The sequence below is a fragment of the Canis lupus genome, chromosome 6 (assembly GCF_003254725.2).
Source record: "Canis lupus dingo isolate Sandy chromosome 6, ASM325472v2, whole genome shotgun sequence".
NCBI lineage: Eukaryota > Metazoa > Chordata > Mammalia > Carnivora > Canidae > Canis > Canis lupus.
The window spans coordinates 18203329-18229102 of record NC_064248.1 but is presented as its reverse complement, the minus strand read 5'-3'; the positions used below and the strand labels follow the sequence as shown (position 1 = coordinate 18229102).

The 25774-nt window shown below is 52.0% G+C and overlaps 2 protein-coding genes and 1 long non-coding RNA gene across 24 annotated transcripts; 1 reads left to right on the top strand and 2 right to left on the bottom strand.

The window, feature by feature from the left end:
• Positions 1 to 967: 967 nt before the first annotated feature.
• LOC125755182 (uncharacterized) lies at positions 968 to 5646 on the bottom strand. Its single transcript, XR_007411019.1, has 2 exons — positions 5494 to 5646; positions 968 to 4648 (listed from the first exon to the last, which is right to left on the bottom strand). It is a non-coding gene; the product is annotated as an uncharacterized LOC125755182 (long non-coding RNA).
• Positions 5647 to 5746: 100 nt separating this feature from the next.
• TUFM (Tu translation elongation factor, mitochondrial) lies at positions 5747 to 9516 on the top strand. Its single transcript, XM_025415723.3, has 10 exons — positions 5747 to 6083; positions 6187 to 6381; positions 6834 to 7000; positions 7255 to 7359; positions 7450 to 7614; positions 7765 to 7897; positions 7979 to 8083; positions 8196 to 8347; positions 8455 to 8574; positions 9154 to 9516. Exons 1-10 carry the CDS (start codon positions 6041 to 6043, stop codon positions 9325 to 9327), a joined length of 1359 nt encoding a protein of 452 aa, XP_025271508.1. The 5' UTR covers positions 5747 to 6040; the 3' UTR covers positions 9328 to 9516.
• A 1806-nt stretch (positions 9517 to 11322) lies between these two features.
• Positions 11323 to 23633, bottom strand: ATXN2L (ataxin 2 like). Of its 22 annotated transcripts, none has more exons than XM_025415701.3 (24): positions 23190 to 23633; positions 21616 to 21652; positions 21378 to 21434; positions 21219 to 21290; positions 20720 to 20870; positions 20211 to 20335; positions 19272 to 19363; positions 18653 to 18853; positions 17758 to 17933; positions 17464 to 17577; positions 16266 to 16481; positions 16105 to 16176; positions 15569 to 15639; positions 15091 to 15386; positions 14933 to 15002; positions 14298 to 14444; positions 14106 to 14178; positions 13828 to 14015; positions 13385 to 13514; positions 13178 to 13299; positions 12814 to 13026; positions 12395 to 12638; positions 12086 to 12245; positions 11323 to 11840 (listed from the first exon to the last, which is right to left on the bottom strand). In XM_025415701.3, the coding sequence occupies exons 1-23, from the start codon at positions 23489 to 23491 to the stop codon at positions 12091 to 12093; spliced, it is 3324 nt and encodes a 1107-aa protein (XP_025271486.1). In that variant the 5' UTR covers positions 23492 to 23633; the 3' UTR covers positions 11323 to 11840; positions 12086 to 12090. The 22 variants fall into 22 exon arrangements, with proteins under 22 accessions (XP_025271486.1, XP_025271487.1, XP_025271506.1 ...); XM_025415702.3 differs by having other exon boundaries at positions 11323 to 11817; XM_025415721.3 differs by having other exon boundaries at positions 12086 to 12122; positions 12449 to 12638.
• Between the last annotated feature and the right edge of the window lie 2141 nt (positions 23634 to 25774).

The following is a 25774-nucleotide window of genomic DNA, read 5'->3' as shown; positions in this document are numbered from 1 at the left end:
CCTTCGGCTCAGGGTGTGATCCCGGAGTCAGGGGATAGAGTCTCGCATAGGGCTCCCTGTATGGAGCCTGCTTCTCCTCCCTCTGCCTATGTCTTTGCCTCTCCTCTCATGAATAAATAAAATCTTAAAACAAAGAATAACTAGGGTCTCTGACAGGAAGGGAAGTGGTTGCTCATGGGATTCTTCTGGAGGTCATCTTGACCCTACCCCATTGTAAGAGATGGGGATTTCTCCTATTATGTCGTCTTTTCTGGGATGTCAAATTCAGCTTTGGTGCTTTGGTCAGGACCTCCTGCCCCTCTAAATCATACTCTGCTCACTCAGGACATTTTGACAGCCTAAAATACTCCAGCTTCACTCCATACACCATTTCCCCTACTTGTGCCAATCTTCGTCCTTCTGTTTCAGGCTTCAAAGTGTGGCGTCTTCTTGGATGGCCAACCCACCTAGGCCACCTCAAAAGTGCCTTCTACTCCTTTGTTATTGTGTGATATTCACAAAGTGTTTCCAATTGGAATGTCTTCAGTCACATCTGAGTGACCGGGGTAGTAGTGATCAGATTTATGTGTTTGGAAGGAAATCCAGGGCCAGTATGGGGGTGGGTGGGGACTGGAAGCAGAGGAGACTAGTGCTGTGGTCCAGGAGGGGCTGGTGCTGACCTGGCCAAGGCAGTACAGTGGGGTTAGCAGCAAGGAGAATAACCAGTGAGATCTCTGAGGAGGCACTGCCAAGGCTGGCTGGTGGGGAAGAGTGAAGAATGCCCTTGAGTTTCCAATAAGTCTGATGAGGACAAAGCTCTGGGCCCTAGTGCCCCATTTGCCAATAAGTTGTTGACCAACCTACTACTCATTCCAGTTACACCAGACCCCACCCTCCCTTTAGAGGTCAGACCTGGAAGAAACCTTAGAGATCATAACATTTAACTTCATCATTCCCTCCCAATCTTATAAAGCAGAGGCTTCAAGAGTTACAGGGGCTCACGTTTATTTTTAACATGAATGTAATTACAAGAATTGCTTTCCATTGAAAACATCAGACACTTAATAAGCCCAGCATAAATGCTCAACTGAAATAATTCAACACATAGCTGCTTCAACAAATCCTTCTTCACCTGAGTGTCAGGCACTGTTCGCAGAATTAAAAAAAAAAAAGCTCTGATTGTCATGATCTGGTGAGACAGGGAACAGCAACAACCCCAGAAACCAACCAACAAGCAAACTATTAAGACAGTTTTAGACATTTAGGTGCTATGAAGAAAATCACAGAGGACCATTGGTAAGAGGATGGCTAGGAGCTACTTTGGACAGAAGAGGTGGTATCTGAGGTAGACCTGAATGGTGAAAGAAACAGCCCTGGGGAAAGCTACATTGAAGAACACAACAGGGACAGGGAAGGCTGAGGTAGAAACAGTGGTGGGATGTTTGCAGAACAGGATGGCCGGTGTGGCTGGGAGTGAGGAAAATCATACTAGATGGAGTCAAAGAGGTGGGCCACAGGGGGAGTTTGGATTTTTATACAACTTTATTGAGATACAGTTCATCTGCCATACAATTTTCCCATTTAAAGTAGGAATTGGGATTTTATTCTAAGTATAGTAAGGAATCACAAGGGGAGGGTTAATTTCTGATCCACATTAATTAACTTATTTAAATTTGAAAGGCAATCTTTATTTTTATTTTATTTACTTATCTCTACATGGGTGGGCCTCGATCTCACATTCTCAAGACCAAGAGTCACATGCTGAGGGTGCCTGGATGGCTCAGTTGGTTAAGTATCTGCCTTTGGCTTAGGTCATGGGATCCCAGTCATGGGATTGAGTCCTGTAACAGGCTCCCTCCTTAGCACGGAGCCTGCTTCTCCCTCTCCTTCTGCTCCACCTCCCTGCCCCTGCTCTCTCTCTAATAAAAAATCTGAAAAAACAAACAAAACAAACTTGCATGCTGTACCAACTGAGCCCCTTCTGATCCACATTTTAAAGGCTGATTTGAGGACTGGGTGGAGGATGGATTTGCCAGCTATTGAGAAGAACAGGAGCTGTAGAGGTTGTGAACTAACCTAGGTGACAGATGATCCCAGAATGAACCACAGGGTTGACAGTGGAGATAGACAGAAATGGTCACATCTGAGATAATTTTGGAGACGAAACCAGCAGGCCTGAGTAAATGGGTTAGACTTTGGGCTTGAGGGGAAGTTAGAAAGGTGGCACCTTTTATTCAGATGTGCAAGCAGAGCTTGGGAGAGAATGAAGGGTTCTGTTTTAGACGTGATTGTTTGGTCTATACACACCACATGGTGGCACCCTTTAGTTTGGAAGGCTCATTAATAGTTCAAGCGCAATCAACCAGAGCCCTACAGTGGCCAAGCGGAGGATACAGACAGAAAGGAAATCCATTCCTTGCCCTACTCAGGCCACTCTGTCTCAGACAAGTGAAACCAAGAAACATGTCTCAGGGTATCAAGTGCAGTAAGACAGATTATCTGTTAGGAGGTATTTGAATGCAAACAGAAAACTGTGACACAGTCTGGCTTAAATAATGACATTCGTCTTCACAAGGAGTCCAGTCTTCTAAAATCCTGTTTTGCCCTCTTCTGGATCTCGGCTTCATCACTGACTGGAAATATGATGGGCAGAGCAGTTCCAGGTTTGGTCCAGTGTGCGTCCAGACCCACCCAGCAACACCCAGAATCAGAAGGCAGTCCATCTCTTTGGTGTCTCCTTCAGAGTGAGGGACCCTTTCCTGGAAGCCCCCCAAAGCAGATCTCCTCTTACCAATCACCGGCCCCAAGAAAGTCACACACCCAACCCTAAACAAAGCCCCTGGCAAAGAGAATGGGACCACCAGAAGTAGACGAGACCTGTCAGGATTTATTCTCAGAACTGGGAAAAGGGCCACCTTGAGCAGACTCGAGACCCTGTGTGTAGGAAGATGGAAAAATGGCCGTTAAGCATGAGCTCAAACGCACAGACTCCTGGCCTGTGATTTGCCATTTGATTTCAAGAGTATCTTTTTTTTTTTTTCAAGAGTATCTTTTTAAAGAGTTCAAGATTCTGCACAAAAAAGTCTTTATAATCACTCAAAAACTCACGTCTGAAAGAGAAAAATGTTTCTCTAAGCAAATTCACAGCCTCCTAAAGTCCTGATTTTTTTCCCATTTCCTTTGCTGTTCATCCCCTCACTCCCCATTCTTCCTCTAACCCTAACCCTCGCCAACCCCCACATGCTGTGTTTCTCCAGCAGTCAGCCTTCCTTCTTCACTTGGCACTGCTCACAAGCATTTTTCCAGGCGGTTGGCTCCCCTTGTCTCTGCAACTCTGAGCCCCCTCTATTACTATGTCATCTAGTGGCTATGCCAGATTCATGCTCCCACATCCACATGCAGGACATCTGGGTTCACTGGGCAAGGCTGACACCTGGGGAAATTCCCTGCTAGCACTCTTGTTCTCCAGCATCAAAGTGAAGCCAGCTCTCTCAGACTCCTCTGACACAGACACAGGATGATTTAGACTTCTCCAATCAGACGCATTCAAAGGAGGTTTTGAATGTGCCTGACTTTGGGGGGCAGGAGGGTCGGAAGGGAAGGTCATTTTCTTGATGTAGACGTGGCTTCAGTGCCATGAGCAAGTAGGTGGCACAGATAAGTCAAAGTCCTGGCCTTTTGCGTTTGGTGGCAGTAGCGAGAGCAGCGCTTCTCTTGCCAAGTCAGATTCAGTTCTGTGGCTTGGTAGTAATTTTTCTAGCCTGTCCCACAATTCTGTAAGCTAACTCAAACAGTTAAACAAATCCTTCTTCTGTGTAAACCAGCCAATGTAAATTCTGTTACTCGTAAATCAAGGAATCCAACTTTTACAGAGGATGCCACAGTCAACAGCTCATCAACAACAAAAAGTCTTCTTCCTTTGGACTCCTTTCCAGCGGCTGCTGTTTCTCAAATTTCAGTCATCCGTATACCATCTGCCCCCCAAATCTGCCATATAGTTACACTACCCATATCATCTACCACATAGTTTCTTAAATTGACTCATTTTTTTAAAAATTGACTCATTTTTTCTTTCTTTTTTTTTAATTTTTATTTATTTATGATAGTCACAGAGAGAGAGAGAGAGGCAGAGACACAGGCAGATGGAGAAGCAGGCTCCATGCACCGGGAGCCCGACGTGGGATTCGATCCCGGGTCTCCGGGATCGCGCCCTGGGCCAAAGGCAGGCGCCAAACCGCTGAGCCACCCAGGGATCCCTGACTCATTTTTTAAGCTCAGTATTTGCCATCCCAGTTTTTTTCCTCCAAATTAACACACATTCAAATAAACACAGTACCACTAAAACAGAAAGCATTTGTTCAAGTGCCACTCCCTCCCCCCAAAATCTTACATTCTGATAGTGGCAGGTAGTGTTTTAGGAGAAATTCCTAGAAGTGGAGTGACAAAGGTACAGAATAAAGACAAAGAAAGCCTTTAGTTATGGCACCAGCCCTTCCAAAGCAGAGTTGACGGGTTGGAGGGCCAGGAGGACAGAAGTCTTAGCAATTTCTTCATTTTATCTGAGTAGATTGACAGCTCAATGCCAGTACCAGGCAGTGGTTAAGTGCACACTTTTTTGGAGGTTAGCTGTATTGAGTTCCTAAATCACCCTGATGCTCAGTTTTCTCACCTGTAAAATGGGGGAAATAATGGCTCCAATCACACAGGGCAACATGGGTGCTTTGAATGTGAGCCTATACGAAGCATTTGCACAATGCCTGATGCACACACAAAGCTCTAGCTCTGAGTTTTGGAGCGTGGGAAACAGCGTGTGGTATAATAAATAGTTTCCCTGTCTGTGCTCAGACCCTCCTGAATTATAATCTTCAAGGGAGGAATTAGGGGATCTATTTGAAACAAAAACCATGGGTGGAGTCTTAGGATCTGATGAGTTTGGGAAACACCATTTGGGTTAAGCACTGCCATTCTCATCCCAGGGTGATGAGATGATGGAGGTGAAAGTTAAAGGTCATTTGCGAGGTTTGCACTCACTTGTTCAGTCAACAGAAGTTTCCTGAGCGCTCACTGGGTGCCCCACCCTATGTTTGGTGCTGGGGACACTGCAGGAACAAGAAAGACTCAGGCTGCGGGTATGGGCACCTGCGGCGGGTCCCTCACCTCGGTACCATCTGCGTTAACTGGGTAGCGATCAAGGGAATTAGTCTCTGGCCTGCTGGGGGGCCCCAGGGGTGGACGGCCAAGTTGTCTCTCCCCGCAGGTTGTGAGCCCGAGGGCGGGTATTTGAGGGTCAAGGACTGTGGGGCCCGGAGGCCCCTGGGCTCATTGCTGCCTCCTGTCCAGCTCATTTCCTCTCAGGGCCAGATGTCAGAATCTCCCCACGAAGTAGATACTACTGTTCCCATTTTACAGATAAGAAAACAAAGGCTCAGCGGAGAGATGGGTCACATTTGCGCGCTACCCGCGAAAGGCTTCCAGGCCCGTGTGTCTCAGCCTGGCCGCAGGGCCTGATCCTACCTCCAGCGGCGGCTCAACGGCCGCCAGATCTCTCGCCAGACCCGCGCGGTGCGTCGGCCTCCCGGGGGCTCTGGGCCAGAACGCCCCCGAGCAGCCCGGGCCCTGGCCGCCGCCTCGGGCTCCTGGAGGCCGGCCCCCTCGCTCCCGACCCCGCCTAGCCCTACCTGACTCCCAGGCCCCGCGCAAACACAGCGCGCCGCCCCGGGAACTACAACGCCCGTGAGCCTCCGCGGCGCTGGGGAGAGACCGGACGCTCCACGTCGCCGCCAGAGACAACCGCTTTGCCCTCTTCAGCACGCGAGGCCCGAGGGCGCTGCGGAAACCTCCCTCCCTCCCCGCCCTCGAGACACCGGCACCTTCCCGGCCTTGTCTTGGGTCCTACGCCCGGAAGTCGTATGATGGCCATGAAGACTGGAGGCTAGAGAGACCCAGACTTGTGCTCTGGGCCTTCACTTCCGCCGGAAGTGACCTCCAGTCCCCCGTGCCCTTCCCTTTCAGCACGCGCGGGCGCCCGGGACCCGGCACTCGGGGCTCGAGTACGACCACCATGGCGGCCACCACCCTGCTGCGCGCGACGCCCCTCTTGAGCGGTGAGGGGGCGGGGAAGGCCATGGCGGCGCGGGGCCACGTGGGGGTTGTCGCGAGCGGCCGGGATCGGACCCGCGCCCTGACTCCCAGCCTCTGCCCCGGCAGGTCTCGGCGCCGGCCCGACCTCCCTGCTGCAGGGTCTGTTGCGGCCGCTGAAGGCCCCAGCCCTGCCCCGCTTATGCCGTGGCCTGGCCGTGGAGGCCAAGAAGACCTATGTGCGCGACAAGCCCCATGTGAACGTGGGCACCATCGGCCATGTGGACCACGGCAAGACCACACTGACCGCGGCCATCACCAAGAGTAAGCGGGGATGGGTCGGGGGCGTCCGGAAGCGCCCGCCCAGCAGGAGAGACCTGGAGCTGGGGAGGTGCTGCTGGAAGTGTTGTGGCCCCAGGAGCCAGAACCCTGCGGGCAGTGGATTGCAAGATGCGGGAAACACATTTCTCCTGAACGTGAAAGATTTTGTGATGCATAAGCTGGGGAGCCGGAATGGCCTCTCTCTTGTCGTGGCCAGTACCCTGTAGGCAGAGGGTGCTTTACCCTAGAGAAGTCGCAGGGCTGGACCATGAGGCCTTGTTACATTTCCCTCTGACCCGAGTTACACCCACTGCAGGAGCTGAGGGTGTGTCATGGACACATTATTCTGGCCGACGGTCCTTTTGTATAGTAGGTGGGAGGGACTCGGTGTGGCTTAAGCCTTGCCTCCTTACCTCTGGTACTTCATCTGAGAGGCTTATTCTTCTTCCCCTTAGTTTTAGCCGAGGGAGGTGGAGCCAAGTTTAAGAAATATGAAGAGATTGACAATGCCCCTGAAGAACGAGCCCGAGGAATCACAATTAACGCGGCTCACGTCGAGTACAGCACTGCTGCCCGCCACTATGCCCACACAGATTGCCCAGGTCATGCAGATTACGTTAAGGTGAGTGTTGCTGGGTACAGGGTCAGGGGCTGTCTCCCACCAGAAAAAATGTTGGACTTGTGGAGAGGTTAGGATATTCAGGGTGCATGGGTTGAGGTCCTGGATTTCTGGGCATAGCCACTCAAAGTGGGTGGTAAGGAGATAGCAGAAAAAGGTGGGCCTCCATTCCTAACTGCTGTGCTTGGTTAGACGGATTTGGAGCTGAGGTGAGGGGGTCCTTGAACTGGGCTGTTGTTTCCTCTCTTCCTACTCAGAATATGATCACAGGCACCGCCCCTCTCGATGGCTGCATCCTGGTGGTGGCGGCCAATGACGGCCCTATGCCCCAGACCCGAGAGCATCTGCTTCTGGCCAGACAGGTACTCAAGAGCCTGGGGAGGGGTGGAAAGAGAAAGAGTGGGAAATTGGGTCCATTCAGGACACTATTTCTCTCTCTTTGCCATCCACAGATTGGAGTAGAGCATGTTGTGGTGTACGTAAACAAAGCAGATGCTGTCCAAGACCCTGAGATGGTGGAGCTGGTTGAGCTGGAGATCCGGGAACTGCTCACTGAGTTTGGCTACAAAGGGGAAGAGACCCCCGTCATCATAGGCTCTGCCCTCTGTGCCCTTGAGGTGAGGGGGGGGGAGGGGGTCAGGCAAGGGCTGTTACTGGCATCGGATGGGGCTGGATGGGTGTCCAGAGCTTTGCTTTGAGTCTGGGGAGCATCTCTTAGTAAGAGGAACAGAATGACAATTTCAGAATCCTGTCATCTCCCCCCATAGCAACGAGACCCCGAGCTAGGCGTGAAGTCTGTGCAGAAGCTGCTGGATGCTGTGGACACTTACATCCCAGTACCCACCCGAGACCTGGAGAAGCCTTTCCTGCTGCCTGTAGAGTCCATTTACTCTATTCCTGGTGAGGACCCTGTTCACTTGCACCCTTCTCTAGCTATAGCCTGATCCAGAATACCTGATGTCCTGTCCTATTTTTTTCCAGGCCGGGGCACGGTGGTGACAGGTACACTAGAGCGTGGCATTTTGAAGAAGGGAGATGAGTGTGAGTTCCTGGGACATAGCAAGAACATTCGCACTGTGGTAACAGGTATGGGAAAGATGCCTTGGGACCCAGGGTCTGGCTCCAGGATTTCCCTTGCAGATCCTTTGTGCCTTCCCTCTGCCCTAGACCCTCCTCCCTTGTCTCGCCTCCCTCCTAGGTATTGAAATGTTCCACAAGAGTCTGGAGAGGGCAGAGGCAGGCGACAACCTGGGGGCCCTGGTCCGAGGCTTGAAGCGGGAGGACCTGAGGCGTGGCCTGGTCATGGCTAAGCCAGGATCCATCCAGCCCCACCAGAAGGTGGAGGCACAGGTGAGGGAGGGCTCCCAATGAGGATGGGCAGTGCTGAGCCAAACTGCCCCATGCAGAGGCAGTCTTTCCAACCAAGCATAGCTTCACCCTTGTTCTCTCTCTTGCAGGTTTATATCCTCAGCAAAGAAGAGGGTGGCCGCCATAAGCCTTTTGTGTCCCACTTCATGCCTGTCATGTTCTCCCTGACTTGGGACATGGCCTGTCGGGTTATCTTGCCACCAGGGAAGGTATGGTGGGTACAGGGAATGTGAAGAAGTAGAAGAGACACTCTTCGTTATCAGCTCTATCTACTCACAGTTCCAATTATGTGACAACATGGGTGACTTTTCCTTGATTGGTATAAAGCCAGTGATGGAAAGGTGGCTGGGTGGGTTTAGAGTGAGAATCTCCACCCAGTATTCCCTGGGCCAGTGAAAAACTTAGCATGGCCTATCATTTATTTATCTGTACAAAGATCTTCCAGAAAAGGATTCTCCCTGTTGAGAGTTCCGCTACACATAATGGCTCAGAAAAGTTTTGTGACTAAGAAAGCTGCATGACCCAAAGTTTTCTGGACTTTCAAGAAGGAACCTTAGGACACTGGTCACCTTATCCTTTTCTGTCACCATATATGCTGTTTGTATCTGCCTGGCAGCTGGGGTGAAGCTGTCCCCAGAAAGACACCCCCCACACACACACACACCGCCCTGCTGCATTTCCTAGAACTTTAAAAATTTAAAGTCAATTGCTTTTAACTCTAGTAGGCAGCAAATAGTTGGGAAGGTGTCCTGAGGGCCATGCATGAACCCTGTCTCTGCCCCCGCCAGGAGCTTGCTATGCCCGGGGAGGACTTGAAGCTCAGCCTAATCCTGAGGCAGCCCATGATCTTAGAGAAAGGCCAGCGTTTCACCCTGCGAGATGGCAACCGGACCATTGGCACAGGCCTGGTTACCGAGACACCAGCCATGACTGAGGAAGACAAGAACCTCAAGTGGAGTTGAGTCTGGCCTCTGCTCTGGCTCTGTTGTTGGAAGGCCACACCGCCCAGCATTCTCTCCTAGCTCTGATGCTCCCTCCCCAGAGCGTGGGTTACAGCCCAGCGGTGCAGCTAGACTGACCCTTCCCTGGTCAGGAGGGGCCCCAGGGCCTGCCAGGTGAGGTAGGTCAATAAACTGTTCTGTGAATAGTGAGGGACGCCGTGTGTCTTGTGTCCTTTGTTTCTCCCTCCCCCATCCTCTCCAACTTAAACATGGAGCTGGGGACATGTGAGCTTGTGAGATCCCTCAATTCATCTCTGGTAGTTTGGAAAAGCTCGTGTCTTAATGCTGTCACAACTGTTACGAATGACTTGAGAAAAGGAGCACAGTTGGTCTATTGAAGTTAGTTGTGGCTGCCTAGCAAAATACTGTGGTTGGATTGTTGGCTGTCCTATGGGAGACACTGGGGACTTATCCTTTGGAGCCAGCGCGTGTTCAGCTGAGGTGCCAAGCCCACCTCTCCTCTCGTAGTAGTTACTGAGGCTCTTAACATCTACCTACCCTTGTCTAAGCTTTAGGACAGTGGTAACTGTAGCTCACTGCTAGAACCAACACCCTGCATTTAAAAGGAGGAACCTGGTAAGTCTGTGTAGGTTATCCCCCTACCATTTCAGACACAGAATTGAGAAATAATAAAGTGAAGGTTTCATTTTGAACATGTACTGAGATTTAAAATTAAAGTAAGGATGGGAATGCAGTATGTATTTAAAACTTGAAACGATTGGCCAGGATGCTGACCCCAAACAAAAACAAAAAAGCTTAACTTTCAGCAGGGATTAAAGGGCAGGGCACCCCTTTCAACCTTACTTCCTGACAAATGAGCATATTCAGCACTGACTAGCCACCCAGAAAGGGGAGGCTTGTAGGCCCAACCCAAGAGCTGTTTTGAGTCACAACTGAAATCTGTGACTTTACAGCACAGGCAGAGAGGTGGGCTAAACAAAGGACAAAAGCTTCACAAAAGACTATCCAGCAACAGGGCAGGTTTGCTTTACTCTCCTTCCTCAGCTTCTGAGGTGAGCTGAAGTTTTGTGGGACTTCTGACTGCATGAAGGCAGGGACCTTCCCGTGAGCCTCAAGGCCACCCAAAAGCACTGCAGTCCCATCTGCACCTGAGCCATCCTGACCCCAGGTGACTTTCCTGCTGCCCCCTTGCCCCTAGTGCCAGCCCCTGAGCTCTTCCGCTGGGGACCCCAACCCTGCACATTTGTTTTCCTCTATCTCTATATACCCTCTCCCTCCCACATCACAGCCACCAATTATGTTTTCAGACTCACACTGGATCTCTTCCCCGTGATGTGATGCAACCTTTACTTTTCCTGCCCTGCTTTCAGCTCCTCTTCTCTGGCTTTGGTCTCAGCTGAAACACCTCTACCTACCCATGAATACCAGCCCTGTCCCCTTGATGCTCTAAGGGCAAAATGATGTTCACTTAAAAGACAAGAAAACCGAGGCCAGGACACAGTAAAAATTGCAACCTGTTTCCTTGGGAATAACCGAACACTTCTGCAACCTATCACTTCCACATTCCCAAACCTAGCTCTTTTGTGCCATTTAGGCCCTGGTTTAGTTTCTTGCTCCCCTAAACCAGGCTCCTCAACCCAGCCATCTCCCCTCTTCTGCCAATGGGCTCATCTTCACAACACCCACCAACACACCACACCTCCCAGCTATGCATCCTGTAGGCTGTTTCCAGCAGCCAAAACCACTTTTCAGTGCAGAGGTAGATGAAATTCGTAAGTACTCACACTAGCAATAAAAACTTGAAATCGTACCTCAGGATGAGGCCAGCATCCAAGAATAAAGCCACTGGGAAGCTGGGTGACCCGTGGCAGTGACAGGACAAGCATCCTCAGACCGTACTGCCACATTCTCCCCACTGCTGGGGGCTACCTCAGTCCTCCGAAGACTTCACAGCTACCATCCTCACTCTGTTCTCCAGAGGAAACCACAGGCAGGTTAAGTTAGTTTAAAATTTTATTTTTTTTAATTTTTTTTTAATATTTTTTATGTAATAAAAAGTAAAAGTCCTTGTCCAACCATCCTTGTGGGGCATCTGTCTGTCTGTCTCTCACACAGGTCACTTCAAGTTAATGGGGAAGAAAGAAACAGGGGCCCAAGTCTGAGGTTATAAATAATAGAAAATAAAAGATCTTCCGTCTCCAGCGGGGGATAGATGAGAGGATGGGAGGGCAAGATGGGGTGGGGACGGGCAGGGGCAGAGCAGGAACCCCCCCACCCCCGCTGGACCCTGGCCCTGCCCACTTGAGGCCCCTCCCCTTCAAGGTGCTTGGCAGGAATTCCCCAGCTCCCCCAGGGGAAAGGGGGGATTGGGGAGCTGGGACTGGTCCGAGCTGCTTGGGGGAAGAGACATAGATCACTCTTCCCTCCACTCATGGAGGTCTCAGGTCGCGGCCAGGACAATCTTCAGTTCCCCGGGGGGTGGAAGGGGAGCTGCTGGGAGGGATGAGATTGAACTGGTTGGAGGGGAAAGAGAAGAGAGCAGGAGCATTAGAACCCAAGCAGCTGTCCCTTCATCCAATGCCGTCCAGTGTGGGGTGTGGGGGGAGTGTTTGGGTAGGAGCGGCCTCCTCAAGGTGTCTCATGGGGCTGTCAGAAGCACAGATCAATCGCTGTTTCCCAGTGAGCCAGAGCCCTTACTCATGTGCCCAGCTCAGCCCCCCACACCCCAGCCTGGCCCTGTCTGCTGCGCTGACCTTACCTCGGCTAAGTCAGGAGACAGTCGGGGTCACTGAGAGCTGGGGAGGCAGTGGGGAGGGGGGCTGCTGGATCACAACTGAGCGAGGACGGAGGGAAGCAAAGGACAGAGCCAGGAGCAAGCCCCTGGCGGCGGCGACTGTGGCTTCTGCCCACCCTACATACTTCACAGACAGGTGCAGGTCGGCGGGCGCCCTGTGGGACAGCCCTGCCTCCAAGACCCCTCACTCCCCTCCCAGAACCCGTGCATCCTGCCCCACCTGCAGCCCATCAGCTCTTCCATGCCAAATTCCCCCAGCTAACGAGAACTCACGAATCCTGTCATCGGCTCCTCCTGGAAATCCAGGCGCCTGGCCAGGCTGCTCACCTTGGGGGTGTCCGATGTAGGGATAGGGTGAGGGTGTGGAAGCTGAGAGTGCAGGCACCCCACTCTGGGGCACCGCGCCTTGGGGGGGGCCCCCATGGCTCTGGGGTGGGTGCAGCAGCATCACCTGGGGCGGGTGGGGAGCCCCAGGGTGAGGGGGCGGGGCTGCTGTGATTCCAGTTTGGACATGGGCCTGTAGAGAATGAGAACAGCTGTGAGCAACCCAGAAGCTAGACATGGGCTCTGAGAATGCCGGTGTTAAGAGCACTCAGGAAAGGAACACCAAGGATTGAACAACAGGACAGGCCTGGGTCTTGAGTCCTGACAGCAAAACAGAAGCACAGGAAATAAGTTCCTTGGGTTCTTACCTGGGTAACATGGGCCATGTTGGTGAAGCCGTGGGGCAGCTGCTGGTGGGCATGGATGGCATACACAGCGGCTGGTTGGGGGAAGCTGCTCTGAGGGGACTGGGCAGAAGGTCCCGGTGGCAGAGAAGGCGGCGTGCCTGTCAGGGCCCCTGGGTGGTACAGATTCTGCTGTGGCTGTCCACTGCCCAGGTGTGGGGCCTGCCCCGCCTGGTGCTGTTAGGGGGAGGGGAAGGGTGAGTGCCACCCCGCTCCTCAGGTGCCAGGGCTACCACCCACTGACCCTGAACCTCCCCCTGGGGCTCCAACCCCCTCTTCCAGCTACCCCCTTCTGCCCGGACCACTCAGGATCTCCCAGGGCAGGCACCTGGACGGGACTGGGGGCCGCATGCTGGGACTGCGGCTGGCTCCCAGTAGGCGTGGTGGCCGGCTGCGGCTGGTGGGCATGGAGCTGCGTGGCATGGTGTGGATAGGACTGGTGAACAGTGGCTACAGCAGGAAAGAGGGAGAGAATCAGTGCTAAGCACACTGGAGGCAGCTAAGGAGCACAGTCCAAGAAGGACACAGAACTCACCATAGAGGGCTTGGGGGGTGGGCTGCTCTGCAGAAGGGTACTGAGGAGTGGAGGACGACACAATGGCCTGGGGATGGCTCCCCGAAGTCAGCATGCGTGGGTTGCTTTGAAGCATGGGGGCAAACACCGGCTGGAGGGGCAAGAGAGAAGTGGTCAGCACATCCTGCCACCTGAGAACCCGAGTACAGCACAATTCTGGCCTTGTCACAACCACTCCTTTATAACATTCACAGTGACCCCAACAAGGAGATAACTATTTTATCTCTACTGCAAAGAACAGCAGCACCTTGCTACAAGTCCTACCACAGTGAGGACTGAAGCCCAAGTCTGACACCCAGAACACTGCTGGCCTCTCTCAGCCAACTGAGTCTGGATGATGGACAGATGTGATCCTTAGCTCTGTTCCCCACCCCACCCCCACATCCTCCCTGTGCCTCGGTCACCTGCGAAGGGTAGTGGGCCATGGGCTGCATCATGGCAGGCTGGCCTGGGAACTGCTGCGGGGTATAAGGGATGTAGGAAGAGTAAGGTGTGGCAGCCACCAGAGGTGGGCCAGCAGCAGCGGCGGCCTGCATCATCGGAGGGGCTGAGGCTGGCTGGTGTTGGTCCGAGCGCTGGGGGGGCAGGGAGCCTGGGATATGGGAAAGAGTGCCAAGCTCAAGCTCCATCTGGAGGCAATAAATGGGGCAGCCCCACCAACCAGCCTGCGAACTCCGCTCACCTTTTGCTCCCCGGTACTTGCCCTGCTGTCCAGGCACAGAGTTGGATACAGGATATGGATACATCTGAGGTGCCTAGGGACAAGAACACAGATGAAGCTGAATACCTTGCTCACAAATGCCCAGAACAGACCTCATCTGGTCCTCACCAGCCCAACTGAGCCTTATTCCAGACCTGGCTCAGTCTCTCTTACCTGAACAGCTGGTCCCATATGGATCTGAGGTATGTAAGAAATGTACTGGGGGCTATAGAGCCCACTCTGGCCTGCTGTCAGCACCGGGATAGAGGGAGTTGAATGAGTTCGGGGCCCCGGAGAAGTTGGGGTACTGGTCGATTTATTCTGTAAGAGACAACGGAAGACACGTAATTTTGCTTTTCGTATGCCCCTCCAGTGCCTAAACAGCAATACAGCATTCACAGTGCTGCATGCCAGATGCATTCCACCCTGCATCTTGGTTAAGCCTCACATTGGACACCAGGAGACGGGCATTTTCAAATTATAGGTGAGGAAACCAAGGCAAAAAAGTTAAATAGTTTTTCCATGATCACCAAGCTTTTTTTTTTAAGCACAGGAGTTCGAACCAAATCAGGGGCCTGAATGAAATCCACACTTAACTACCCCAACTCACATTTTCCTTGAGCTGAACCCCCTAAACCTCAGGGAGAAACATATAAACACTCCTCAGAAATATCATGACCCTTCATTCCCAAGCGTCACACCTGTTTTCCCCAGAGTAGCCCAACTTTCACAGCCCCTCCCCCATGCTCTATCACCCCAACTCTCAAGCCTCTCAGGAAACCAGTCCTCATTTTCCCATCCCATCTCACCACAGACAGCAGAGGCTTTGTGGGATTGAACTCCTTGGCGTTGGGGTTCAGTGTTGATTTCTTCACTTGTCTGTGAGGAAAGAGGAAAGTCAATCTTCACAGCCCTTCATTAAGGGCTCCTCTCCCTTAATGCCCACCCAGCTCCCCATCCTACTCACTCAGCAACCGGGCCCTCATCCTTGTCGTCTCCCTTGATGAGGCCCACTGGGGGGCTGCCAGTTTGGCTTGGGCAAGGTGGCGGGGGCTGCTCTGGCCCCTCAGTGCCTCCTGCTGGTGGCAGGGGCGGCTTGTCCTCTTTATCCGATACAGACTCCGTCTTGGAGGAGACCGGGGACCCCACTGGCTCTGAAGTCAACAGACCATCAACCTCCTTCTCTTTCCCTTTGGCATCCTCCTTTAAGATCCGGGGAGGAAAAGGATCCAGGCTGGTCTCAGGGGAGCTACTGGACTGCAGCTGGAAGGAAAGCAGCACGCATAGAGTACTCAGACAGCTGGTTTGGACCCCAGGCTTGGCCTCCCTTCTTGCATCCTTGCTCTCATCTATCCCCCCTGGTCCTAGTCCTGTGCCTCGCCTCTTCTATAAGCCCCCTTACCACCTTCATCCTAACAACCCTGGCTCTTTCTCAGACTCCTCACCTTAAATTGGGCCCCAAACTTTCTCAGCTCTTCCAGTTGAAAGCGTTTCTGTTCATTCTGAAGGCCAGGGACTAGGACAAACAGGGAAAAAGGAAAAAATACACATTTCTCTTCTAAAAGGTGGTAACAATGCCAGTACCCCAAAGGACAAAGAAAACAAGAAAAAAACCCTCACGAGTTCTATAAAGCAAATCAGGATCACACAACCAACCACACGCTGTTTCTGAACCCCCACAACTCTCGTTACCTTTTTTTAAAGATTTTATTCATTTTCTTAGAGAGAGAGAGAGAAAGAGAGAAGGGGAGAGAGCGAGAAAGAAAGAGAGGAGAGAGAGAGAGAGCGCGCGCACACGTGCGCAAAAGCAGGGAGAAGGAGCAGAGGGAGAAGGAGCAGCAGACCCTGCCGATCAGGGAGCCCGATGCGGGGCTCAATCCCAAAACCCTAGGATCATGACTGAGCCGAAGGCAGACACTTAACTATCTGAAGTGCTCTCCTAATCAAAGGGACATTACACCTCAGAAAACAAAATCCTCACCTTTCCCAGCTATCCGGGACAGCTCCTGGGACTCCAGAGTTCTCCCAGGTTCCTTGGCTGGAAGTTCTTTTACTGAGCAAGACAAGACACATGCCTGAAGGTCCTTCTGTCCAGAACCACACTTCACACTGTCCACAAGCCCTCATCCAGTTGGCTCTTACCATCTGTGGGGGCCAATGAGATCTTTGGAGAAGCTGGGGAAATGGAGCCTACCCCAGGATCCACAACCGATGACGTCACAGGGATGGAAGCTGAAGAGGTCGGTACTGCTGAGCCGACGACGGGGGGCTCAGGACAGGAAGCTGAGATTGGGGCAGGGGCAGCCGACTTGGGAGAGCGCGGGGGGTACATCCGGCCCACTGCAAGAAAAGGGAAAGCTGTACGATGGTTACTGCTGGTCAATGAGTAAGGGGCATAGGAAACCCATCAGAAACACAAGGAAAGTTTATCCACTTTTTTTTTTTTATATGCAAGGTCACAAACCTAAATGCCCAAGAGAACAGACAGGTGACAAATACAGGTAAGATAGACTCTTGGGCACTATAAGAGATCGGAATGTTTATAAAGGCAGTCACAACTCAGCAGCCCCAACTAACTAGGATCATGCTGTCAGAATACGTTCAGTGTTTGCAGAACTTTTTTTTTTAAAAGAACTTTCTGTATTTCCAAAGAAACCAGAAATTTTGTCTCCTGTTTGAAACCTGTTTTAAAATGTTGATAGCTAAGTTTGACTTTTTTTTTTTTTTTTTTTTTTTTTTTTTTAAGGAGACTTGGCCCAATGTGGGGCTTGAACTCACGACCTTAAGATCAAGAATCACATGTTCCATGACTGAGCCAGCCAGGCATCCTGACAACTAACAAAAAACATCTGCCAGCCAAATGCAAGCCATGGATTGCTGTGCTGGCATTTCTACATGAGGGAAATAAATTCTTTCCTAAAAAAGCATAAATCCAAGCCCCTATAAAACATCTCATATTGGGGCAGTCCCAGTGGCCCAGCGGTTTAGCGCCGCCTTTGGCCCAGGGCGTGACCCTGGAGACCCGGGATCGAGTCCCACGTCGGGGTCCCTGCATGGAGCCCGCTTCTCCCTCTGCATGTGCCTCTGCCTCTCTCTTTCCCTCTCTCTCACGGTGTGATCCTGGAGACCCGGGATCGAGTCCCACATCGGGGTCCCTGGATGGAGCCTGCTTCTCCCTCTGCCTCTCTCTCTCTCGCTCTTTCATGATTAAAATAAATAAAATCTTAAAAAAAAAAAAACAACTCGTATCTTGAAACTGTCTCCCATTTCAGTATTCCCATAACTGATACTTACAGCCCCCCACCAATTTGTTTCTTCATATATAACACTGAAATTTTACCTGCAGGAGGAGGTGGAACAGAAGCTTCTCCAGAAGGCCTACTGCTGGGTGAAGACAGAGTCTTGGCACCACCTCTCAGAGGCCGCTGTGCCTTAGGGGACATGCGGGAAGGGCCTAATTTTTTTTTTTTTTTTTAAAGATGGGAAAAAAGAGGCAGAGTATCTGCTATTACATTATCACCAACACATCACCCTTCCAGCCCGATCATGTACCCTTTCAAGGATCCTTCCCACACCTCCCTTCCTTTCCTCTTTTCTACCCCCTTAACAAAAGCCTGCTTGCTTGATAACTCACCTCCATTGATACCACGTGTCTCAGAACCTGGGCCAGGACTGCTACTGTCAAGGTGGTGAGGGCCACGAGGCGGCAGAGAGCTAAGGCCAGGCCGGCCACCCCGGGAACTACTGCATCGAACTCCTCCCCGAGGACCTTCCCGAACTCGTTGGGGTAGAGGGATATATTTTCCCTCCCTAAGGGAGAGAGTTCAAGTATGGTCAATTAGTCATAAACCCCACACATTTTGGAAGATGAAACCTTTCCTTCTAAAAGTGCACACGCACACATGCATGCGTGCACACATGCACACACAGAGCCTAGTTCCAGCTTTTTGCACTACCCCGCTTGAAGATCTGTTCTGGTTAAATGCTCTGTAGCTATAAGCTTATGACCTTAGGTTGCCTCAATGCTGACCTGACCAACCTCCACAGTTCTACCACTCCTCACCTATGAGAAAGATAGAGTCACAGCGTAGTTCAAAGTACAGCTTTTACAAGTTATTGAACATCATGTACGCTTTGATTTCATTTACTTTAAAGCAGATGTACACATATGGATGAATGTGCAGAGAAAAAAAAAAAAAAAAGGACTATCAAAACTCAATACTTTTCCCTTAATCTGTAAGTTTTAGTTTTGTTACTTTGGGAAAGTTACTCATCTGCTCTAGGCCTCCATTTTTTTCCCCCCAAGGCCCAGCGGGAAGGGCCGGCGTGGGGCTGAGCGTGGACACGGAGCGTCCTCCGCTGGTCACTCCCTTGGAGGCCTCCATTCTTAAACCTGCAAATTGGGAGTAACTATGTACTAACCTACATCTCACATGGCCGTGAAGCTTAAATTGGAGCATACAAAGCTCTTGGCCCAATCCCTGGAGCATCCAGAACCCCAAACACACCAGGCTGTCCCCAGCAATCACCTAGATGCCAGGCTGGGGCTCTCTCGTCCTGAACCCTGCCGCTGGACTGCACTATGCTTCTCCTCTTCAGTGCGTCCATCATCGTTCTCCATGGCGATCCGCAGGCGGTACTGGGGGCTTGATTCAATCTCTCGAGCCAATTGGGCTGCACGCAGCTCCCGCTGACGAAACTCTTCCGAGTTGTCCTTCTCCAAGGGTACCCTGAGAGGATCACCATAGACCAGCACCACCCCAGTGTCAGGGGACAAGAGAAGAGAAGAGAAAGGAAAAACATTTGCCAGTCCTATCAGCAGCTCAAGTATACAGATGTTTAAGCCCTCCAGCAACTCAGCACACATATAATGGGCACCTACTAGGTCCCAGGAGGGGCAACAAGGCCTCTCTCTGAACTAGAAGAGTATTATCTAAGCATGGGTTAAGTTCTAGAGGAAAAGTATGGATGAATGGACAAGCAGCAGCTAATTCTACCCATGAGATGGCCTGATATTTTGAGAGGACAATTACACATAAAGCAGACCAGGAGTGTGGTAAAGGCAACCTGGACACCCAGAAAAGCATGAACAAATGCCATGACCCCATGCCTCAAACTACACCATGTGGCAAGTACCAAGACACTCACGTGTAAGAAGAAAGACTGCTATCATAGGTGGTCTTCACACCATAGTTCTCCTCGTTGAACTTGAACATTTCATTGGGGTCCCATCCGTTGGACTGAGGAGGGATGCAGGAGAATGTTTTTAAAACTCAGCAAGGAAAACAACAATGACCTGTCATTCTCCAACACCCGGTTGAAAAACATACAAATCTGACCACACCAAGAATAGAAAAATAGGAAGGAACAAGGCTGGTAGAAATATCAACAGTACTACCAATTTGTAGCACAGATTGGCAACAAGTAAAACCAAAGTTTTAAGACCTAACAAATCCATTTCCGGGTTTATGTGCTAGAAAAATTTGGCATAGGTGTACATGGGGACACACATTCTTAAGTTCAGTAAGGCACTATTTTTAACAGCAAAATAATGGCAACAAGTACCAATCAGTAAACAAAAAGATAAACACGTTTTGTTGTATATACATGTATGTGTACACATATAAGCACAAGTAGATGGAAGTTAAAAGCAGTAACTAGAACTATACACCAACATGAAAATTCAAAAACAAGCAGGGAAAACAAATTCTTGTGCAAATGAAATAAAGTGTAACAATGCATTAACTCATAAGAATTTTTAAATGATGCAAAGTATTTGTTTTTAGAAGGTATATGGGTCTACATGGTCCACAATCTTGCTTATGCTTTGTTAAATTGAAGAAAAAAAAAATCTTCAAGCAAATGCTAATAGCTGTCAATCAGAGATAGTGGGAGAATACAAATTTTTGCTATTATTTTTTTGTAGCTTTTTGTTTGGAACCTGACAGCCATCAATGGGCAACAGTAAAAGACTTTTCTCTCCCTCCCCAGAAGCACTCTTGGTTCAAGAGTGACATCATGGTCAACAACCCACACTCGGGCAGCAGAGTGCCCTGCTCTCAGGTTCTCAGGGAAGGGGGGCTGTACCATGTCAGACTCGAGGTCATAGTCATCGCTGTTGCTGTCGCCCCCTTCCCAGCGCTGAAGCACCTTCTCTTTGTGCTCCCCATTCACCTTTGAGTTCATGGCAATAGCTGAATCAGTGAACTTGTCTGTGGGGGTAGAGTCAAAGATCAGGAGTCAGGGGATTCTTTCACAGCCTTCTTCCAACACTCCCACCCCCAGTAAGTAGTTGGGGAGCAGAGAAAAGTGTGTCAGGGTTGGGGGAGGGGAGAATGTGGCGGGTGCAGCACAAGACTCATCTTAAGAGATCAAGAGGAAGGAGTTGAAAACAAAGCAAGGAAAACATGAAGAATAGCAACACAGGCCAGAAATTCATCCCACTGTAACTTAGACATCAAGACATATTTTCAAGAAGAAAAATCCAGCCCATCTCCTCAGACAAAAAGATGGTAAAGGGGAAAGGAAAAAAAAAAAAAAAAAAAGTCATTATGTAATTGCTCTCTGCCCTCTAGTCTGACATAAAAACCCAATACCTTTAGTAGCATAATTGAAGTCAACATTCCGGAAGTGGACAAGCATGACATCGCTTGGCTTAAACACCATTGTGTCTACAATGTCTTCCCGACGAGGGCCACCTGCTGGCTCAGATGCTTTCCGGTGTACAGCGTCTACTGCTAGTTCAAACTATAAAAGTCCCATTCCCGAATAGTAAAGGGTCAATATCAGGAAATGTGATGGTAAAAATATGACTACTTTTCTTTTACTCTTTCCAACCTTGTCCCAACACCACACTATCTCTCACAAACAGCCTTCTCAACATCAGCCCAGGACTAAGTATTTTAACATTAAAGTACCCAGTCCTCAAACTTCCAACCCACATTTCTTATTGCTTCCAGCACCACTCTGGCACAGAGCTACAGAAATGAGTAACACAATGCTGTCCAATGCTATTCAACTCACATCTCCAGTAAGCTTATTTCATCCTCCTCCTCCCATGAAATTCCAAAAATAAACTATTTTGAGTACACTAACCTTTGAGCTCAGAGTCTTGAAGATACCTTCATATATGGTACCATTCTTCACCTTTACATCACAAGTGGAGCCCTGGAAGAGTGGAGAAAAAAAAAAGTGTCTCCAGCAAACTGGTGCTTTACTCGTCTCAAACAACCTAGGGTTTAGCTACCAACTTACCACAACAGCTGTAAGAAAATGCAGCATTCTGGAATTGTTGTAGACACCCTCGAACACCTATCAATAACATAAAAGAGCTAGTCAGCACTTCACCTTCCTTCTGAATACCCACACTCCACTCACACCCACTTTGTATGTGCTGGGCCCCAGCTCTTCTGAGCCCAACTATTTGTGCACATGATCTGTCCTATATCCCCACACGTTCCTCTGTACTTTGGGGGTGAGGGGTGGCACTCACCGGTGATGGTGGGGGTCCCTTTCCTGTGCTTTGTCCCCTGTGAGAAAGGAAACGAGAAACTAGTTACTTAACCACATTCAATCCGTCTTATAGAATTAATTTCAAAGAACTCGGTTTCCTAGAACCACATACCCTGAGAAAATAATTTAGACTACCAACCAATTAATCAACAAGATTTTCAAGTTCTCACCTCTCAGAGGAAGAAAGGCATAGACAGTAAAAGTCAGGAAACACGTTCCACCAAATGCCACTAAAAATAAGACCTTGATCAACAACGGTTGTCAATTCACAACCTTCTCACTTTCTCCAAGAGACCAGGGCCTCATGCTTCCAAGAAAGCAATGCTACAGTAGTCGTTAACCAACAATCCACCCTAGACATAGAGGTGAAAGCTCAGGGAATGCAGATTCAGAACCACCTAGCTCAGGTACGTTACCTCTCAAACAGAAAAGACAATCATTTTCACCAGCCCTACGCCCCAAAGTCTGGGAGGAGGGTACTCCCTTTACAACCCACCCTTCTCGACCTCTTTTACTCAATACCACCCACTCCAGGAGGGGTCACCGATCGCCTGGTTACCCTGCTCCTCGCTGGCTGATGTAACCGGCGGTTGAGGAGGGCGATGAGGGGGCCGTTGGCGGGGCTGGGGGACAGCGCAGCCGCAAAAGCCATCCACGGGGAGGCCTCGCCCGGTTCGCGCCTGCGCAGTAAAGCCCACGGGCCTCCAAAATCCCCCCTCCCGCGACCAGAACCCACTGCGCCTGCGTGTACCGCCACTCTCAATTCCATTAACCCACACACAGAAGAAACCGAGTGCGGTGTCCACGACTCATCCACAAACACCAGGCGAACCCGTCCACGCACACTTCCGAACCCTGCCCTATAGGTTACCCTCGGCTCACGAACGCCCGGGTCATGAGACAGAGCATCCGCGCGCACGTACGGGGAGAGCGCGCGCGCGCTGGAGGTTCCCAGCCCGCAGTCCTCCCAGGCGTCCCTCCTTCCGTCCCCCCGCCCACCCCGCTCCCCTCCTACTGGCCAGACCGGGAACGGGGAGGTAGCAACCCGCTCCCAAGTCCCTCCCTCCCCATTGGCCAAACTGTGGGCCGCGCGCCCCCCTCCATTGGCTACGGCCGGGGACCCCTTCCCGCAGCTGACTCCCTATTGGCTGAAGCCGGGGACCGCGAGACCCTTCGTGGTAATGGAGCCGGGGACCCCGATCACCTCTTCGCCCCCCCAAAGCCTCGTTCTGACGGCGCTGGGGGGATGCGCCCCGCCTGCCCTTAGGGCCCGAGCCCCGAGGCCCAACGAGGCTCTGAGAGCTGAGCACGGCCCCCAAATGTCCCGGTGGCCGCGCGGGGACCCTTTCCCTCCGACCTGTTAGGACCGGAGGGGGCCCGCCCCTAGCCTCGCGGGAGTTCCCCACTCCCCCCCGGCGCCCCGCCAAGGTGGCCGGACTGGGTGCCCGCCTCGCGCAGGGTCCTCGGGTCCCGGCCGCTGGGCCGGAGCCGCCGCCGCCGCCGCCGCCGCCCCGCAGCCTCGGCACCAGCGCCCGGAAGCCCACCCCTCCTCACCTGGCGCTGCCGATAGCCGCTGCCCCTGGCCTCTCCTGATGTTGCTGCTGCGGCGGCGGCGGCTGCGGCGCCAAGATGCCCTCGGCTCCCCGGCGGAGCCCGCTCCCGGCGGCGGCTGCAGGCCCCAGGCAGGGAGAAGCGGCCGCGGGAGGCCCTGGGGGAGCCGAGGCGGAGGCCAAGGGCCCCGGGAGGCCGCCGTTGGGAGGGCTGGTACCCCCGGGAGGCCGGCGGGCCACGGCCTGTTGCGTGGGGGGCGGCTGCTGGGGCTGGGAGGTCTGTTGTGGCGGCTGAGGCTTCAACATGATGGCAGCGTCCGGAAGGGGAATTAGGGGGAAGGGAGGGAGAGAGGAGGCCGGGGCTAGGCCCCCGCCGGAGAGCGCGGGAAGCAAGGGGGCTCGGGAAGCCGGGGACCCGCCGTTGGCGGGCGCGGGGGGAGCCCCGCGATGTCGGGGGTGGATAGAGAAGACCGCGGCGCGAGGAAGCGCCGCGAGGCGGAAGGGGAGGGGGGTCTCGCGGGCCGGAGGAAAGCGAGAGGGCGCGAGCCGGCCTGGCGCGCGTGCGCGTCGCCGGGGAAAGGGGAGGAGGAGGAGCGCGCGGGCGGGAGCTCCCGACGGGGGAGGGGCGGGGAGGAGGGAGCGGCGGCGCGAGAGGTCCGCGCGCGCCGGGGCGGTTGGCTCCGGGCCGGAGCGGGGAATAAAAAGGCGAGTCTCGCGCGCGCCCCCGGCCCCTGGGGTGCGGAAGGAGCGGCGCGGGCGCTCACGCGCGCCAAGGGGTTCGGGTCTCTAGGTCTCAGACAGCCCTAGAGGTTGGCTGCCGCTGTCGCTTCACAATGAGCGTGTGAAGCGCGGGGGGAGGAGCCCAAGTAGCCGTGAGGAAGGAAGAGCCGGCCGCCCCGCCTACGCCGGCGGCGAAGCGTCGGGATGCCTCCGCCGCAGAGTGAGGTGTCACGGCGGGGCGCGCGGTTCTTCCGCCGTTTGGGGCCCGTGGGCGGAGTCTAGTGCAAAGAAATCCCACGTCTAAACCCGCGTGCGCCCCTCTTAGGCCGGTCCGAGGCGTCGTGAGCGGTTACTCGGGACCTTGTCTGCTTTAAGGAGAAGGCGGGCGGACCTTAGGAGGTACCGGCTTGAAACGCCGCCTGTTACAGAGAAGTGTGCGCTAGATCCGAAATCGTTTTAAGTGTCGACGGTTTAATACCTAAATGGTTTCTCCGTGCCCTAGAACGAACCCTTACACCGTAGTAACAGGGACAGAAGGCCAGAGCACCTATAGGTGTAATTCAAAGATCCTCATTCAACTCTTCAATGAAACCAGGCTTCATGGCCTCAAAATTAGTTGGGCGTTAGAACACGGGGCTGAATGCGTCGGATACAACCGTGATGTAAGCACGTCCTGTCCTCCCCGAGGTAAAGCTGGCGGTAGAGGACATCCACTAGGTGAAGCATAGGGCGCCATGAGAGCAGAGAGGAGTGACACTGAATCCGGCGTTGGGTGATGGATTTCTAGGCAGGGGAATGTGGCCAAGTTAAGAAAAAGCGTGGCAGAAGTATAAAATGAAAGAGATTTAAAAAAAAAAAAAAATGAGGCTGGAGAGGTAAGGAACCTGGGACTAGATTTTTAAGGAGACTGGGACATCGTCTTCAAAGGAGCAGGGAGCCTTTCACAGAAAACCAGGAGGTCAGATTTGCATTTCTAGAGGATTACTCCTTGCAGTGTGGAGAGTGGAGTAGAGCAGTGATGAGTCTGTGGTCTTAATCCCAATGAAACTTTGGATATCTCAGTCTCCCTGGATCTCAAATCTCCCTTCGCTCCAGACATTAGCATTGGAACCCTTCCCAAGCCCTCTACCACCAACAGGCACATACCTAGCTAAAAGCCAGCCTTACTTTTGGGGGAAGTATTCCTTCTCTCCCATCTACCTCCAGGCTTCAAGTGTGTTATGTTCTCCTCCCGTGCTTGGCTGGCAGATTTCCCCGTTTCATTCTAAGAACTCCTTTAATTCTTTTGGTTTCTGTCCACTCCCTATGGGACCTTACTGATACCGTTCCTGCAGTATCTAGCACAATGCAGGTAGTTGATTAAATACTTGTGAAGTGAATGGATCTGAGTGGTGTCTTTAAGACTCTGTCTCCTGGATGCTTAAATAACACAGCCCAGTGTTCTCCTGGCATTCCTGGCATAGACTGCCGCGCCTCACTCCAGCCTCTCTATGCCACTTCTGTCTCCCCCCAGGTACATCCTGCTCCTACCCTCAAATTCTTAAGTTTTAGCCTCATGAAACTCCCATTCCCATGGCACACTTTGCCCTTTTTCTTTTTCTTTTTTTAGATTTTATTTATTTATTTATTTATTTATTTATTTATTTATTCATGAGAGACAGAGAGAGGCAGAGACATAGGCAGAGGGAGAAGCAGGCTCCCTGAATGGAGCCTGATGTGGGACTCAATCCCAGATCCTGGGATCAGGCCCTGAGCCAAAGGGCCTCAACTGCTGAGCCACCCAGGCATCCCTCACCTTGCCCTTTTTCAACTCTTCCTTTACAAGTGCTGTTTTTTCACTCACCATCTCATTCTTCAACCTCAGGCATC